The sequence below is a fragment of the Oncorhynchus gorbuscha genome, linkage group LG23, assembly GCF_021184085.1.
Source record: "Oncorhynchus gorbuscha isolate QuinsamMale2020 ecotype Even-year linkage group LG23, OgorEven_v1.0, whole genome shotgun sequence".
Lineage (NCBI taxonomy): Eukaryota > Metazoa > Chordata > Actinopteri > Salmoniformes > Salmonidae > Oncorhynchus > Oncorhynchus gorbuscha.
This window is the reverse complement of record NC_060195.1, coordinates 40,915,383-40,931,147: the sequence shown is the minus strand read 5'-3', so window position 1 is coordinate 40,931,147 and position 15,765 is coordinate 40,915,383. Positions and strand designations below refer to the sequence as shown.

Below are 15,765 nucleotides of genomic sequence, written 5' to 3'. Positions count from 1 at the left end.
TGTATAGATGAACGTGGCACGTTAAGGCACTTGGGAATTGCTCCCAAGAATGAACCAGACTACCAGGTCTACAATTTTTGGGGGCTGATATCTTTTGATTTTCCCAAGCAAAGAGGCACTGAGTTTGAAGGTAGGCCTTGAAATACATCCACAGGTACACTTCCAACGGACTCAAATGATGTCAATTAGCCTATGAGAAGCTTCTAAAGCCATGACATATTCTTCTGGAATTTTCCAAGCTGTTTAAAGGCACAGTCAACGTAGTGTATGTAAACTTCTGACCCACTGGAATTGTGATACAGTGAATGATAAGTGAAATAATCTGTCTGTAAATAATTGTTAGAAAAATTGTGTCATGCACAAAGTAGATGTCTTAAACGACTTGACAAAACTATAGTTTGTTAACAAGAAATTTGTGGAGTGGTTGAAAAACGAGTTTTAATGACTCCAACCTAAGTGTATGTAAACTTCCGACTTCAGCTGTATGTACACTACTGTTCAAAATTTGGGGTGACTTAGAAATGTCCTTATTTTTTAAAGAAAAGCACATTTTCTGTCCGTTGAAATAACATCAAATTGATCAGAAATACAGTGCAGACATTGTTAATGTTGTAAATGACTATTGTTGCAGGAAATGGAATATCTACATAGGCGTACAGAGGCCCATTATCAGCAACCATCACTCCTGTGTTCCAATGGCACGTCGTTAGCTAATCCAAGTTTATAATTTTAAAAGGCTAATTGATCATTAGAAAACTATTTTGCAATTATGTTAGCAGAGCTGAAACCTGTTGTGCTGATTTAAAGAAGCAATAAAACTGTCCTTCTTCAGGCTAGCTTGGTATCTGGACCGTCTGCATTTGTGGGTTCGATTACAGGCTCAAAAAGCCTGAATCAAAGACTTTCTTCTGAAACTCGTCAGTCTATTCTTGTTCCGTGAAATGGAGGCTATTCCATGTGAGAAATTGACAATGAAAGCTTCAGAAGAAAGTTATTTGTTTCTGGACATTTTGAGCCTGTACCCACAAATGCTGATGCTCCAGATACTCAACTAGTTTAAGAAGTGCAGTTTTATTGTTTTTATTGATATTCCATTAAAAAACAATCTGACAATTCAGCAGTTTCCAGCTGAAATAGTCATACTGTAAAAAATATATTTTTTAAATACTTTTTTCTACATAGTAAAATAATAGTGAAGACAAGAAAACTATGAAATACCTCATGGAATCATGTACTCACCAAAAAAGTGTTGAACAAATCAAAATATATTTTATATTTGAGATTCTTCAAAGTATCCACCCTTTGCCTTGATGACAGTTTTGCACTCTTGGCATTATCTCAACCAGCTTCACCTAGAATGCTTTTCCAACAGTCTTGAAGGAGTTCCCACATATGCTGAAGACTTGTTGGCTGCTTTTCCTTGACTCTGCGGTCCAACTCATCCCAAACCATCTCAATTGGGTTGAGGTCGGGTGATTGTGGAGGCCAGGTCATCTGATGCAGCACTCTGTCACTCTCCTTCTTGGTCAAATAGCCCTTACACAGCTTGGAGGTGTATGTTGGGTCATTGTCCTGTTGGAAAACAAATGATAGTCCCACTAAGCCCAAACCAGATGCGATGGTGTATCGCTGCAGAATGCTGTGGTAGACATGCTGGTTAAGTGTGCCTTGAGGAGTTCTAAATAAATCACAGACAGTCTCACCAGCAAAGCACCCCCACACATTCACACCACCTCCTCCATGCTTCATTGTGGGAACTACACATGCAGAGATCATCCGTTCACCTGCTCTGCATCTCACAAAGACACGGCAGTTGGAACCAACAATCTTAAATTTGGACATCTGACCAAAAGACAGATTTCCACCGTTCTAATGTCCATTGCTCATGTTTCTTGGCCCAAGCAAGTCTCTTCTTATTATTGTTGTCATTTAGTAGTGGTTTCTTTGTAGCAATTCGTTCATGAAGGCCTGATTCATACAGTCTCCTCTGAACAGTTGATGTTGAAATGTGTCTGTTACTTGAACTCTGTGAAGCATTTATTTGGGCTGCAATCTCTGAAGCTGTTAACTCTAATGAACTTATCCTCTGCAGCAGAAGTAACTCTTGAGTCTTTCTTTTCTGTGGTGGTCCTCATGAGAGCCAGTTTCATCATAGCGCTTGGTGATTTTTGTGGACTGTAATTTCTCTTTGCTTATTTGAGCTGTTCTTGCATTAATATGGACTTGGTCTTTTTCCAAATAGGGCTATCTTCTGTATACCACCCGTATTTTGTCACAAGACAACTGATTGTCTCAAACGCAGTAAGAACAAACGATATTCCACAAAGTAACTTTTAACATGGCACACTTGTTAATTGAAATGCATTCCAGGTGACTACCTCATGAAGCTGGTTTATGGAATTCCAAGAGTGTGAAAATCTGTCAAGGCAAATAATCTCAAATATATTTTGATTTCTTTAACAGTTTTTTGTTGCCTCATGCTTACATGTGTGTTATTTCATAGTTTTGATGTCATCACTTTTATTCTACAATGTAGAAAATAATAAAAATAAAGAAAAACCCTTGAACGAGTAGGTGTGTCCAAACTTTTGACTGGTACTATATACAGTGCATTCGGAAAGTAATCAGACCCCTTGACCTTTTCCAGAATTTGTTACGTTACACCTTTATTCTAAAATTGATTCAATTGTTTTTCCCCCTCATCAATCTACACACAATACCCCATAATGACAAAGAAAAACAGGTTTTTAGAAATGTTCACATTTACATAAGTAATCAGACCCTTTACTCAGCACTTTGTTGAAGCACCTTTGGCTGTGTTACAGCTTCGTGTCTTCTTGGGTATGACGCTACAAGCTTGGCACACCTGTATTTGGGGAGTTTCTCCCAGTCTAATATGCAGATCCTCTCAAGCTCTGTCAGGTTGAATGTGGAACGTCGCTGCACAGCTATTTTCAGTTCTCTCCAGAGATGTTCGATCAGGTTCAAGTCCGGGCTCTGGCCTGGCCACTCAAGGTCATTCAGAGACTTGTTCCGAAGCCACTACGGTGTAGTCTTGACTGTGTGCTTAAGGTCATTGTCCTGTTGGAAGGTGAACCTTCACCCCAGTCTTAGGTCCTGAGCGCTCTGGAGCAGGTTTTAATCAAGGATCTCTCTGTACTTTGCTCTGTTCATCTTTGCCTCAATCCTGACTAGTCTCCCAGTCCCTGCCGCTGAAAACATCCCAACAGCATGATGCTGCCACCACCATGCTTCACCGTAGGGTTGGTGCCAGGTTTCCTCCAGACATGACCCATGGCAATCAGTCCAAAGAGTTCAATATTGGTTTCATCACACCAGAGAATCTTGTTTCTCATGGTCTGATAGTCCTTTAGGTGCCCTTTGCCACTCTGTCAGAGTGACCATCGGTAGGCCGTCACCCTTCCATAAGGACAACTATCTCTGCAGCACTCCACCAATCAGGTCTTTATGGTAGAGTGCCCAGACGGGGCTCCCAAGTGGCACAGCGGTCTAAGGCACTGCATCTCAGTGCTAGAGGAGTCATTACAGACCCTGGTTCGATTCCAGGCCGTATCACAACCGGCCATGATTGGGAGTTCCAATAGGGCGGCGCACAACTGGCCCAGCGTTGTCCAGGTTTGGCCGGGGTTGGCTGTGATTGGAAATAAGAATATGTTCTTAACTGACTTGCATAGTTACATGAAGGTTCAATTAAATGTTTTGTATAAAATTTTAAAAATCAGGTTCTTGATCAGGGTCCTTCTCCCCGGATTGCTCAGTTTCGCCTGGCGGGCCAGCTCTAGGACGACTCATGGTGATACCAAACTTCTTCCATTTAAGAATGATGGAGAGGACACTGTGTTCTTGGGGACCTTCAATGCTGCACAAACGTTTTAGTACCCTTGACACAATCCTGTCTCGGAGCTAAACGGACAATTCCTTGGACCTCATGGCTTGGTTTTTGCTCTGACATGCCCTGTCAACTGTGAGACCTTTTCTAGACAGGTGTGCCTTTCCAAGTCATGTCCAATAAAAAATGTTACTACAGGTGGACTCCTGGGGCGGCAGGGTAGCCTAGTGGTTAGAGCGTTGGACTAGTAACCGGAAGGTTGCAACTCCCAAGCTGACAAGGTACAAATCTGTCATTCTGCCCCTGAACAGGCAGTTAACACACTGTAGGCTGTCATTGAAAATAAGAATTAGTTCTTAACTGACTTGCCTAGTTAAATAAAGGTGTAAAAAACAAGTTATAGTGTGTCAAGGATGATCAATGGAAACAGGTGAGCTCAATTTTGAGGGTCTGAAGGTATTTGTTTTGTATATTTATTACATTTGTAAAAGAAAATCTAAACCTGATTTCACTTTGTGTATAGATTTTTTAAATATTCCGTTTTAGAATAAGGCTGTAATGTTGGGGTTGTGTGGGGTGTCCAGGATACCAGTGGGGGGCGGTAGGGTAGCCTAGTGGTTAGAGCGTTGGCCTAGTAACCGGAAGGTTGCAAGTTCATACTCCCGAGCTGACAAGGTAAAAATCTGTAATTCTGCCCCTGAGCAAGGCAGTTAACCCACTGTTCCTCGGGCGCTGATGTTGATTAAGGCAGCCCCCCGCACCTCTCTGATTCAGAGGGGTTGGGTTTAAATGCGGAAGACACATTTCAGTTGAACGTATTCAGTTGTACAACTGACGAGGTATCCCCCTCTCCCCTGCTTAGTGATGCAATGGCGAACAGGCTAGCTGCGCAGGTAGGCCTGTGTTTGTTCACTGGAATCGATTGTGAAGAAACCCTAATCATGTAAAAGGGTTGTTTAAGTCCAAAGGACCCTGTGGTGATGAATGATTATGTGTGTGTGCGTGCATGTGAATGTAAGGCGTGCAACAGCATGAATAGTACATGTATAACCGAAATGTGTTTATTTCTGTGTGTGCGTGTGTGCGTGTGTGTGTGTGTGTGTGTGTGTGTGTGTGTGTGTGTGTGTGTGTGTGTGTGTGTGTGTGTGTGTGTGTGTGTGTGTGTGTGTGTGTGTGTGTGTGTGTGTGTGTGTGTGTGTGTGTGTGCGCCTGTGCCCCTCCCAGTGTATTGCTTTCCCCTGCTGTAGTAGCATAATGTAAGAGCAGACTGACTAATGGTATAGCTGACTGGCCAGCCGGAAAGGTCACGAGGAAGCGAGATACATATAGAACTGTGTGATTAAGCCATGCATCAAGTTATTATCACCAGCATTAGTCAATCACAAACACAGACGCACACCCACCACACATGGATTTTGCGTGGGTGTGTGTTAGTGTGTGCCTGTCCATTCCTGAGTGTACACGTGTGTGTGTCTCGTAGCGCCTTGTGGTATGTGTGTGTGCGTCCATGTGCGCCTCTGCATGTGTGTCTGTGTGTGTCTTGCTGCAGTGTGTGTCAGTGTGTGTGTGTGGTGTTGAGTCCCAGTCTGTCTTTGTTACAGTCCCCAGAGTGGCTATAGTTAAAAGGCAGTGAATGACATCTGCATTAGTTAACACTTTCCGATGGCTGGCAGGCCTCTCTCTCGCCCTTTCTCACTCACTATCTTCCCCTCTCTTTCTCCACCTTGTTTTTCTTTGTGTAGTTCTCTTTTCTTTTTTCTTTATTTCTCTCTCTCTCTCGCTCACCCCCCCCCCTATCTCTTGTGTTTCCATCCCTATCCTTCTCCTGAATGTCTCTTAGGTTATGCCATCTCTCATTTTTATTACCCACGCCTCTATAGGGGCATCTGAAGAGCACGGAAGTAGCAGCTCTCTCTCTCCGAGTCTCTTTCCATCCCTCTCTCTTTCCCTCCCAAACATGTCACACCCTTTCTCTCTTCAACTATCCATATGTCTGTCCCTCTGTCTCTCCATCCCTCTCTTTCCCTCGCGTCTCCATCTGTCTGTGTGTGACCATAAGCAAATAAAACACAGAACTAAACAAATACGATGCAAACTATTTGGTTCCGTTGTCTAGGTAACTACACATGTTGGAACAGGAGTAGAACAGTAGGTTAAGGGATTAGTTGGGACAGTATTGTCGATGACCTTGGTCCCCTGGTTAGGTAGTAGTAACCTCGTTGTACTGCATCGGATTTTACATGACTGTTGCAAATTGACTGGCTACAGATTAGGGCTGTGTATGACATATGAAACAATGGTTCTATGAAGCTCATACACTAAAACCCACGTGACGCGTTGGCTGAACACATGAACATGTCATGATACACCCATGTTCCTCAATAGCATTCCATGTCCAGGACCAAGGGTGCCAGGTTGTCGAGCAAGGCTTTGAAGTACTAGACCACCAACGCAATGTGGAGAGGTCGTTTTCCGACTGTCATTCTTTTTAAGCTTGTTCCTTGACAGTCCTGTCAATTGAAGTCGCAAGCCTCTTAACAGACTCTGCAGCAGACATTGTCACCTCTGAGGTCCTGTTTCTCACCTCTGGGGTCATGGTACATTCCACCAGTGGAGTGGCTCAGAGCTGAGGAGGGCGACACTCCACTAGCTCATCAGCTGTGGGGGGTCTGGTGTTGAAGGGGGCCTAATATAGCACACACCAACCCCTTGGAGAGATGAAAACAGCCTGGTGTTATTTCTGTTTTTCCAATTTCTCTCTCTGTCTTCTTGTCTCTCTCTCAATCTCTTCTCTCTCACTTCTATCTCTTTTCCTATACCTTTTCAGCTTCCTGCCTTAGGAAACCAGATTTTGGGCTAAATTGTCCTGGTACTGGGTGACGTTCACGATTCTGTTGACCTTAACAAGGGTCGAGGACCATTGGAAGTAAAATAGCCCCATAATATCAATCATTCACCACGATATTTCACAGTCTGTATGGGGTACTTTTCTGCTTATGCATTCTCATTTAGACTCCGAACCCACCCCTGGTGTTCATGGCCAAAGAGTTCTATTTTCATGGAGGAATGGTCTAAGATCCTTCCCAATGTGTTCCAACTCATATAAACATTTTAGGAAAAGGCTCGTTGCCGTTATTTTTGCAAGGTGAGGTATTGAAAGGTATTGAAAACAGAAGTTTCAATAATTGGGATCCCTATCTTTTTGCGAAAAAATAAATAAATACAAATATTACTTGTTAAGTGAAATCTCTTTCTCTGAGCAATTGTATTAGTAGAAAATAATATAATTTCCCAATTATTTCAGCATACAATTTATCTCAGTATTTGAATGATTTATTTTTTATACAGTCATTTTTGCTCATCTTTATTAAGGGTGTCAATAATTACTGGTTTCTCCTGTTTACAAGATGTTTTTCATAGCTGTCCTGGCACCGAGGGTGGAAATTTGACAGGCTATTTTGTGTTTCCCTTGTGGTAGTCCCCATCCCCTCCCTCCCTCCCTCTATTGCTCTCTCGTCCGGTTAATTTGAGGAGCGGAGGATGTGGTCCGTGATCCCAGGTGTTTCCTGTTAGACGTCTGATCCCTTGCTTCTCTCTCTCCACCTACAATGCTCCCCCATTCTTCTCTCCATCTGTCAGCCTTTCGGGATGGAGAGACATAGAGTCAGGGAATTTGGAATAATTTGTTGTTTAATGGCCAAGACATTTCTGAGTACTGTTTTGGAGTTAGCCCTCCAGAAGGGCATGGCTAGTCTGAGCAACAAGCAAAGAAAGATGGCGTCAGCTGTTAAAGTTATATAATTCATCATTAGTATTGCGTAATGTTACTGTGCATTACTTTTTTGAGGCAAACCCTCTTGAACAAGCATGATGTTGGTTTTTCCTGTGGGTTTATATGGAAGTCGTGAAGCAAACTTGGCCAGTGGGTGTATACGTGTGTTATCCTCTCCTTGACCTCAACACAGCTCTGGATGTCGGATTTATACAAAGCCAGATAATTACACCATCAAGCTGGTGCTTCCACTTGGGATGAAACTGGAACAGCCCGCAATCTCCACTGTGGCTTTCTTGGAACACTATTTATGCATTGCACAATTACTGTGACGTTGTTGTTGTTGTGATAGAAAAGCAATTTATTTGTGCTTTTTATTTTATTTTGTATCCAGGGCAGATTGTAAATGACAAAGGCAAAAGTCTTGTAGGCAAATCGTTCTTTGTGTACAATAGTACACATGGGAACAGTGTGTATATTATGTACAGGCTTTCTTTCTGCAGCCATATCGTCTCTTAATGGAACAGAAAACTGCATTGACATTGGATTTTATTTGTCTTTTTTTTTATTAATAAGTTTCTCGTTTTGCAGACGGACCAACAGTATGCCAACAGCGTGGCTGACAACCTCAAGCGCCTGTAAGTACCGCGGGATGCTGTTTCCATGGAGACCTGCCTCTCCATGGAGAGGACTGTTGTCACTTTCAATTCGGGCTCAGTGTGTGTTGGGTGGACCTGTGGAATAAGGTGTTTGTGTGTGTGGTATTTTTAAATGATTTTGTTATTGTGTGTGTTTGCTACCTGCGTTTGATGTTTGCATGTTCATGTGCTTTGTGTGTGTGTGTGTGTGTGCGTGCGCGCGTGTGTGTGTGTGAGATGTATTCACTCTACTTGTGCCCATATGTCACGTTTGGTCTCTGCTTGTCTGTTTAAGTCTTGGATCTATTCCACACGTGCACTTCTGTCTTCTTTGACGTGTGTGCATAGTGTATTTCTATTTGAATACATGTTTGTTTATTTGTGGTGTGTGTATTTCACTGTATCCTGTTTACCTTCCAACACACACACACACACACACACACACACACACACACACACACACACACACACACACACACACACACACACACACACACACACACACACACACACACACACACACACACACAAAGTCTTGTATAACTAACCTTGTGGGGACACACAATTCAGTGCCATTCAAAATCCTATATTCCCTAACCTTAACCCCAAACCTATCCTCCTAGCAACTTCCATAGACCGACAGTATCCCCCCTCACAAAGTGCCCACTGTGCAGGTTTAAGAACCTGCTGTTTTAGACAGTCATGTTTGTTAGTGGGAGATTGAGCCAGAGCTCTTTCCTGCCGAGGTGGCCATTTTGACCCAAGATGATACCAGTGGTCACTCCGTCACTGTCACTCTCCTAAGTCCCCTAGCAGTGTCACCTCAGGGGAAATGGGCTGTGTCTCAAATGGCACCATATTCCCTAAAGTACACTGCTTTTGACCAGAGCCTGATGGGCCCTGGGAAAAAGTAGTGTGCTACATAAGGAATAGGGTGTCATTTGGGACACGGCCATGGTTGGAGATGGCTATGGGGGTTGACGGAAGGAAGGGGGAGGGGAGAGAAGAGGGCAGGAGGTTGAATGTGCCCCCTGTCATCTTGTCGTTCTCTCAGTGAGATTGGAAACACAGGAGAGAGGGGGGGTGTGAGTGTGTGTGGTGTGAACTATTGTGAGTTAGTGTGTGTGCATGTGAGTTCCTAAGGGGCAGCTTTTCCTGTCCTGGGTGATTGGCAGGGTTAGTGATGCACACTTGACCCCTGTCTCTCTCATGATTGGATCCTCTCTCTCTTTGTACGTCCTTATCTGAATTCAATTCAATTCAAACATTGAATTTGAATTGGCCACACCCCACATGAAGCAGAATTGGAAGGAAGTAAAATGTAATTCAAACCAATTCAACTGAGATGTGAAACATGAAATTCTAATTCGTTTGTCAAATCTTTTATCAAAAGAATATGCCACTTATTGATGCAAGTATTACACATACCATTTCATTAGTTTGATTATAACTCAAAGATATTTTTGTATTTTTCCTTGTCATTAGATGTTACATTGTTCAGTTCCATACTGCAGTGTTTTCTAATATTTAAAACATTAAGGGAATTATTAAATTTACAACCCACAACATGATCTTAAAATATTTCTAGTCCAATATAATTCTGAAAAATTGTTATAGGAGAACGAGTTTTAAAAATAAATATTTCAAGCTTATGCTACATGGTATTGGTAACCATACATTGTCAAAATAAACATTACTATGGTGTTAAATAAGCCATTTGAATTGTATTGAATTAAATTCTACTTCCTTTAATTAGAATTCTGCTTCCTGTTGGGTGTGACCAATTCAAATTCAAGCATTCGCAACTCAAGCAATTCACAACTATAGGCTACATTGAGGTTTTTCTTTCATTCTTTTTATCTGGCTTTAGTTCGTAAGTCTGCTCAACGTGTGTTTTATTGTTTGACTATTTTTTCACAAAAGCATGCACAATGTGTCAATTTAGGCTGTTTGAAATGTTATGTTTAAGCAAAGTATGCCTAAATATTCAATAAGTAAATGAAGAAACTTTGAAGAAAAACTGAATTGTTAAGTAAATGTTCAAGAGAAAAAAAAGGAACTGTTATGCCTACAGCGCATTTTCTATATCATTTCTATATATTATCATATGTAGTCAGGCGGTTGTGAATGGGTTATTAGCATTTGCGGATCAAGAAACAGCTGACTAATACAAATGCATTTCAGTGTATTTTTTTGCTGTGTGTTTGTGTGTGTGCGCGCGATCCTGTCAGGCATTTGAATAACCTGACGAGAGGAAGTGATTATGCACAGGGTGGGAGGGACCAACATGCTGTCGCCTCTGTCAGTCCGTCCGTCCGTCTGTCTGTCTCTTTGTCTCTTTGTCTATCCCAACAGGGCTGTGTCTGTATGATAGTTGTAGAAAATAAAATGTATAGTTGATACCACTCTCCACTCTCTCTCTTTACCCTCTGCCTTCTCTCTCTTTCCCCTCCCCTTTCTCTCTCTTTCAGATTTCCAGTTGAGATCCAGTCAGGTCTTCTAGAGATCATCTCTCCATCAGTCCACTTCTACCCCGATTTCTCCCGTCTCAAAGAGTCCTTCGGAGACCCCAAGGAGAGGGTCAGGTAATACGGCAGCCTTCCCAGCAGATTGCTGCAGCTTTCACAACTGTCTGAGCAACCCACTGCAGTTCAGTACAGGAGACTAGTTTATATTCAAGTCTTGTCTTGAACCGTGGCCCGTTGTTTCATATGAGGATGCTGTGACGATTCGTTGTTGTGCGCTCGCGTGCGTGTGTGTGTGTGTGTGTGTGTGGAATACCGTCAGGTTGAGTCTGAGTTGAGGGACACTCTCCACTCCTCTGTTCTTGTGTGACTTGATGACATCACCTCAGCCCTTCTCTCGTCACTTATTTAGTACCCCGCTGGGTGTGAATGAATATGCGTGTGTGACATTCCAACGTCGAGACTGTTGTCTTCTTTTATTTAGCACTCTTCTGCATGTGTGAATATTTAATGGTCATGACTATGCGTGCATAAATGTGTGTATGAGAGAGTCTGTCTGTCTGTTGGTCTGTTTGATTAGCTATCTAGCTGTGTGTCTAACTCACTACTTGTCTACCTTGTCTACCTAAGTGCCTGTCTGTGTAGGTGTGTGTGAGTATTTACAGTCAGGTCAAATTCTTTTGGCACCCTTGATAAAGACGAGCAAAAAAGACTGTATAAAATGAATAATACAAATACTGAGCTATATTTTATGCTCAATTTATTTATTTATTTTATACAATACAATTAAACTAATACAATTTCTCAGAGAAAGAGATTGTTTAACAAGTTATATATATATTTTTTTTAAATCTTAAAACCTCTTAGAGCTACCCCCCTACTTTGTGCAATTTCCGCCTGAAGAAATACTCAAATCTAACAGCCTGTGGCTCAGGCACAGAACCAAGGATATGATAACTTCCAAAATGAGTGTGCTACATGACATTTATCATGAAGTCACCCAGGTGTCCCACACAAGTAGCCCAAATGTACCCAAGTGGTATACAATTTGAAACAAATAACTATATACAAAATACCAAAATGGTATTTTAACACCCCCCCCCCCCCAAAAAAAAATATATGAAAAAAAATGGGAAGAAAATTATTATTGATAAAATATATAAATAATATATATATAAATATATAAATATATAAATATATATATATATAAATATATATATATATAAATATATATATAAATATAAATATATATAAATATATATATATATAAATATAAATATATATATATATACATTTACAAAATAACATGGGTAACTATTTGCACACTTTCAATATTTGGAAGACCCTCAGTCCTCTATCAAATCAAATCTATTTAAATAGCCCCAGCCTAAAACCCCAAAAAGCAATCAATGCAGGTGTAGAAGCACGGTGTCTAGGAAAAACTTCCTAGAAAGGCAAAAACCTAGGAAGAAACCTAGAGAGGAACCAGGCTATGAGAGGTGGCCAGTCCTCTTCTGGCTGTGCCGGGTGGAGATCAGTGGTTGTAAGAGGGTTCAACAGGACAGCACCTCAAGAGTAAAAATGAACAGTTTAGGGTTCCATAGCCGCAGGCAGAACAGTTGAAACTGCAACAGCAGCAAGGCCGGGTGGACTGGGGACAGCAAGGAGTCATCATGGCAGGTAGTCCTGAAGCATGGTCCAAGGGCTCAGGTCCTCCGAGAGAAAGAACAGCATTAGCATGAGAGCAACTTACCATTCCAAAACAATTTCCTCTCCGTTCAAAAAATATGCCTCAGTTTCAGAATCAAAGCTATGGGAGCTAATGGAGTCTTCAAAAAGCAGATCTGTCTCACTTTCACGATCAATTTCCTCTAAAATTGTTTCTACATTCGTATATATCTAGTCGTAGAATTAGCTTTCCTTGACTTATTCGCCATGATGTTGGATAAATAAACAGCTGAAGATGCAAGTCACCGAAATACTGCTGTGCGTATTAAGCTTCGCTCCTTCACGGTTAAATTGGCAACGGCGAAAGAACGGTCCTTACGCCAGCGTTCAATGGAAAGGTTTGTCTTACAACAAAGAACCATGGGATATTGCCGTTTACCTCTGCTCATTGGCTATCTACCCAGCTAGATTTCAAGACGATCAGTGGTCATTGGGTTAAAATACAGTCAATCAACGAGACAGTGGTCATATAATTGGTGCACAATGGGCTCGTCACTTGTCTTCCAATCGGTTTTTCCGGGTCAATACGTCCCGCAAAATGACCCATCAAGTTTGTTTGTGTTAAACATGACTGGATAAAGTCAGGGAAATACTGTGTATTTACGTTGGATGTTACATCGAAACATGAATGACACGAAATTCAACGAGATAAGCGTTCACAAAATGTTTCGTGTTAGTCTATAAAAAATGTATTTAACCGAACAAAAGGCAATTAATAGTGTAACAATGAGCCTTGGGATTGCAACTAGAGCAAGATCTTCAAAGGTAAACTATTTATTTCAATGCAATCTGTGATTTTGTTACGCAAGTGCTGGCTGAATAAGTAGTTTGATATGGGGGTCTGTGCTCAGATAATCGCAGCGTATTCTTTCATATTTAAAAAATGATTTATGGCGACAATGCAGTTGGATTAGCAAGATTCTAGGCTATTGAAGCATGTGAGACACTTGTATTTTCAGGAATGTTTAATACGACTATTTGTTGCCGAACACCGTATGTTGTCGAATTCAAACACGTATCCGGGATGGGTAGTTCAGAGAGGTTAAAACCCTTTCATGCGTGAGTTCCAAATATCTCAAACGTCGCCCCAGCGTGAGTTCTTTTATGCACGTGAAGTTAAAACGTTCTCGCCGTTCCAGTTTGTGATTGTTACACAACAGTACATTTAATCCACGCTGCCCTCAAACCAAGCCACTTAGCCTGTTTTTATTTATAGGCTGTTTCAATGTTAAATTAACAGCCAATTATTAAGTTGTTACAGTTTGAATTGAGGTGTTTTCCGCATCCTCATTTATTCACATTAAAAAAAATGTAATTTTTGCTTTTGCGGACAATTCATTTTTGGGACATTTCTGACCGGGACAAAATTCCCCAAGCACTTCCCAATTGTTTTCATGCATTCCGATTCTTGCATATTTATTTTTTATTTCACCTTTATTTAACCAGGTAGACTAGTTGAGAACAAGTTCTCATTTACAACTGCGACGTGGCCAAGATAAAGCAAAGCAGCGCGACACAAACAAGAACACAGAGTTACACAAGGAATAAACAAACAGTCAATAATACAATAGAGAAAACTTATATATACTGTGTGTGCAAATGAGGTAAGGTTGCGGCATAGATTGTAATGGGCACATATTATGTGTGTAAAATACTATTTTTTTTGGTTGTACTGATTATGATGAGCTAAACTAATTCCAGCATGTAGCCATGTTTGTTGACATACAATGCATTCTGGGTTTCACGTAAATCTTCTGCTGGACCAAAGATGTTATAACAAAATCAGGTGGAGTAAAGGTTCACTCATTTTTTGAGGACTTACGGAAATGAATGGTGGGATGTAAACGACGGTGGACGACACCCCCCTCTTGAACATGCATACTATAAACAGACCAAACTCACCAAACTTATCTTTGGTTTCTGCGAGGATCAAAAAGCATAGCAGCGCGCAAAAGCTACCCATCGTCGGATTACTTTCGATTTGGAGAGAGCGTTTTACTCAAATATTTCGATCAATGGTGAGCTCACCCGTGACGTGATTAATTATAAATAGTCATTTCATATTGTAGTTTGTCAGCGAGAGTTATACAAATATGACCGCTTGTGTTATGTCAATCTTTCCTCAGTTGGCGCTAGGACAAATGTAGCCAACATTTTTCCGGTTTGGATGATTGTGTTATGCTGTAGATACTTCTGTGAATGTCTGAACATTGCATCCAAAAATAAACTGCTCACATTCTGGACATAACGTTGTAAGGACTGTGTTTGTGCAAAATGTTTCCTAAAAAAGTGTGGGCAGCTCAAATGCTGATTGTTGCGTCATTCGAAACTGGCCATTCTAAATCAGCGTTCTAATCACACCGGGACCACTGTAGAACGATCACACCCGTGTGTTGGTACTTGTGAAAAATACAGCTGACCCTGAACCGTCCGAGACCCTCACAAACCTCTCCCGCCATTCCCAAACCTGAGGCCAGAAACCCGGCTACCTGAGGGCAATACCAGAACAAATGGTCTATTGATTAAGGTGAATGCACCAATTTGTAAGTCGCTCTGGATAAGAGCGTCTGCTAAATGACTTAAATGTAATGTAAATGATTATGTATCCTTACAACAAGATCTGCCGAGGTGGGATGATTGTATGCCCCAAATATTCAACATTTTGTTGGTGGCAAGAATACGATACAATACGTTTAGCTGAAAAGCACGAAGTCTTGAATCAACCTATACACCCTGTGCCATGGAATCGGTGCATAAAAAAAATATCTTCCCATCTATTTTGCAATCTGTATGGCACTGCTGTCAACATCTTGGTCCTCAAATAAAACTGGTATACTTTCCTATGGTATTTTTGTTCCTCCGCCAGTTTTGATCCTTTATATTGGGCAGACGGACCAGTTCCCTACCTCCTGCCACTGCCACTGCCACCTGCCTGCTCCATTTTTGGGGTAATCCATATTTTGACGGGTACAGTCATGCATACATTCTGTATGGGTGGTCCCGGGATCACCCACTACCCTGGCGTTACAAGCGCCATGCTCTACCAACTGAGCTACAGGACCAATTGGTTGTAATATTGGATTGAGTAGACCTTCCCATACAATTCGGGTAACTCCATGAAAGGCAACTCTACAATTCCAATCTACAATATAATTTAAAAACAAAATACCCTTTTCAAACATCTTTTCCATAAATGCAGGTCTTTTGAGGCATGGCAATCTGCACAAAGGCAAAAAATAAATTTTTAAACAACGAATGAGCTTATTTTAGTAATCTACTTGAGAAACATTTTGGGTTCAAGTAATACTTTTG

General features: G+C 41.4%; 1 protein-coding gene across 2 annotated transcripts in view; it reads left to right on the top strand.

The window, feature by feature from the left end:
• The window catches only part of mgat4b (alpha-1,3-mannosyl-glycoprotein 4-beta-N-acetylglucosaminyltransferase B), a 222,872-nt gene that overhangs the window by 117,891 nt on the left and 89,216 nt on the right, over positions 1-15,765 (top strand). For both annotated transcript variants that reach the window (XM_046323934.1, XM_046323935.1), the window contains exons 5-6: positions 8,214-8,260; positions 10,732-10,845. In XM_046323934.1, the coding sequence (XP_046179890.1) occupies positions 8,214-8,260; positions 10,732-10,845 (161 nt within the window). The remainder of the gene's footprint in view (positions 1-8,213; positions 8,261-10,731; positions 10,846-15,765) is intronic.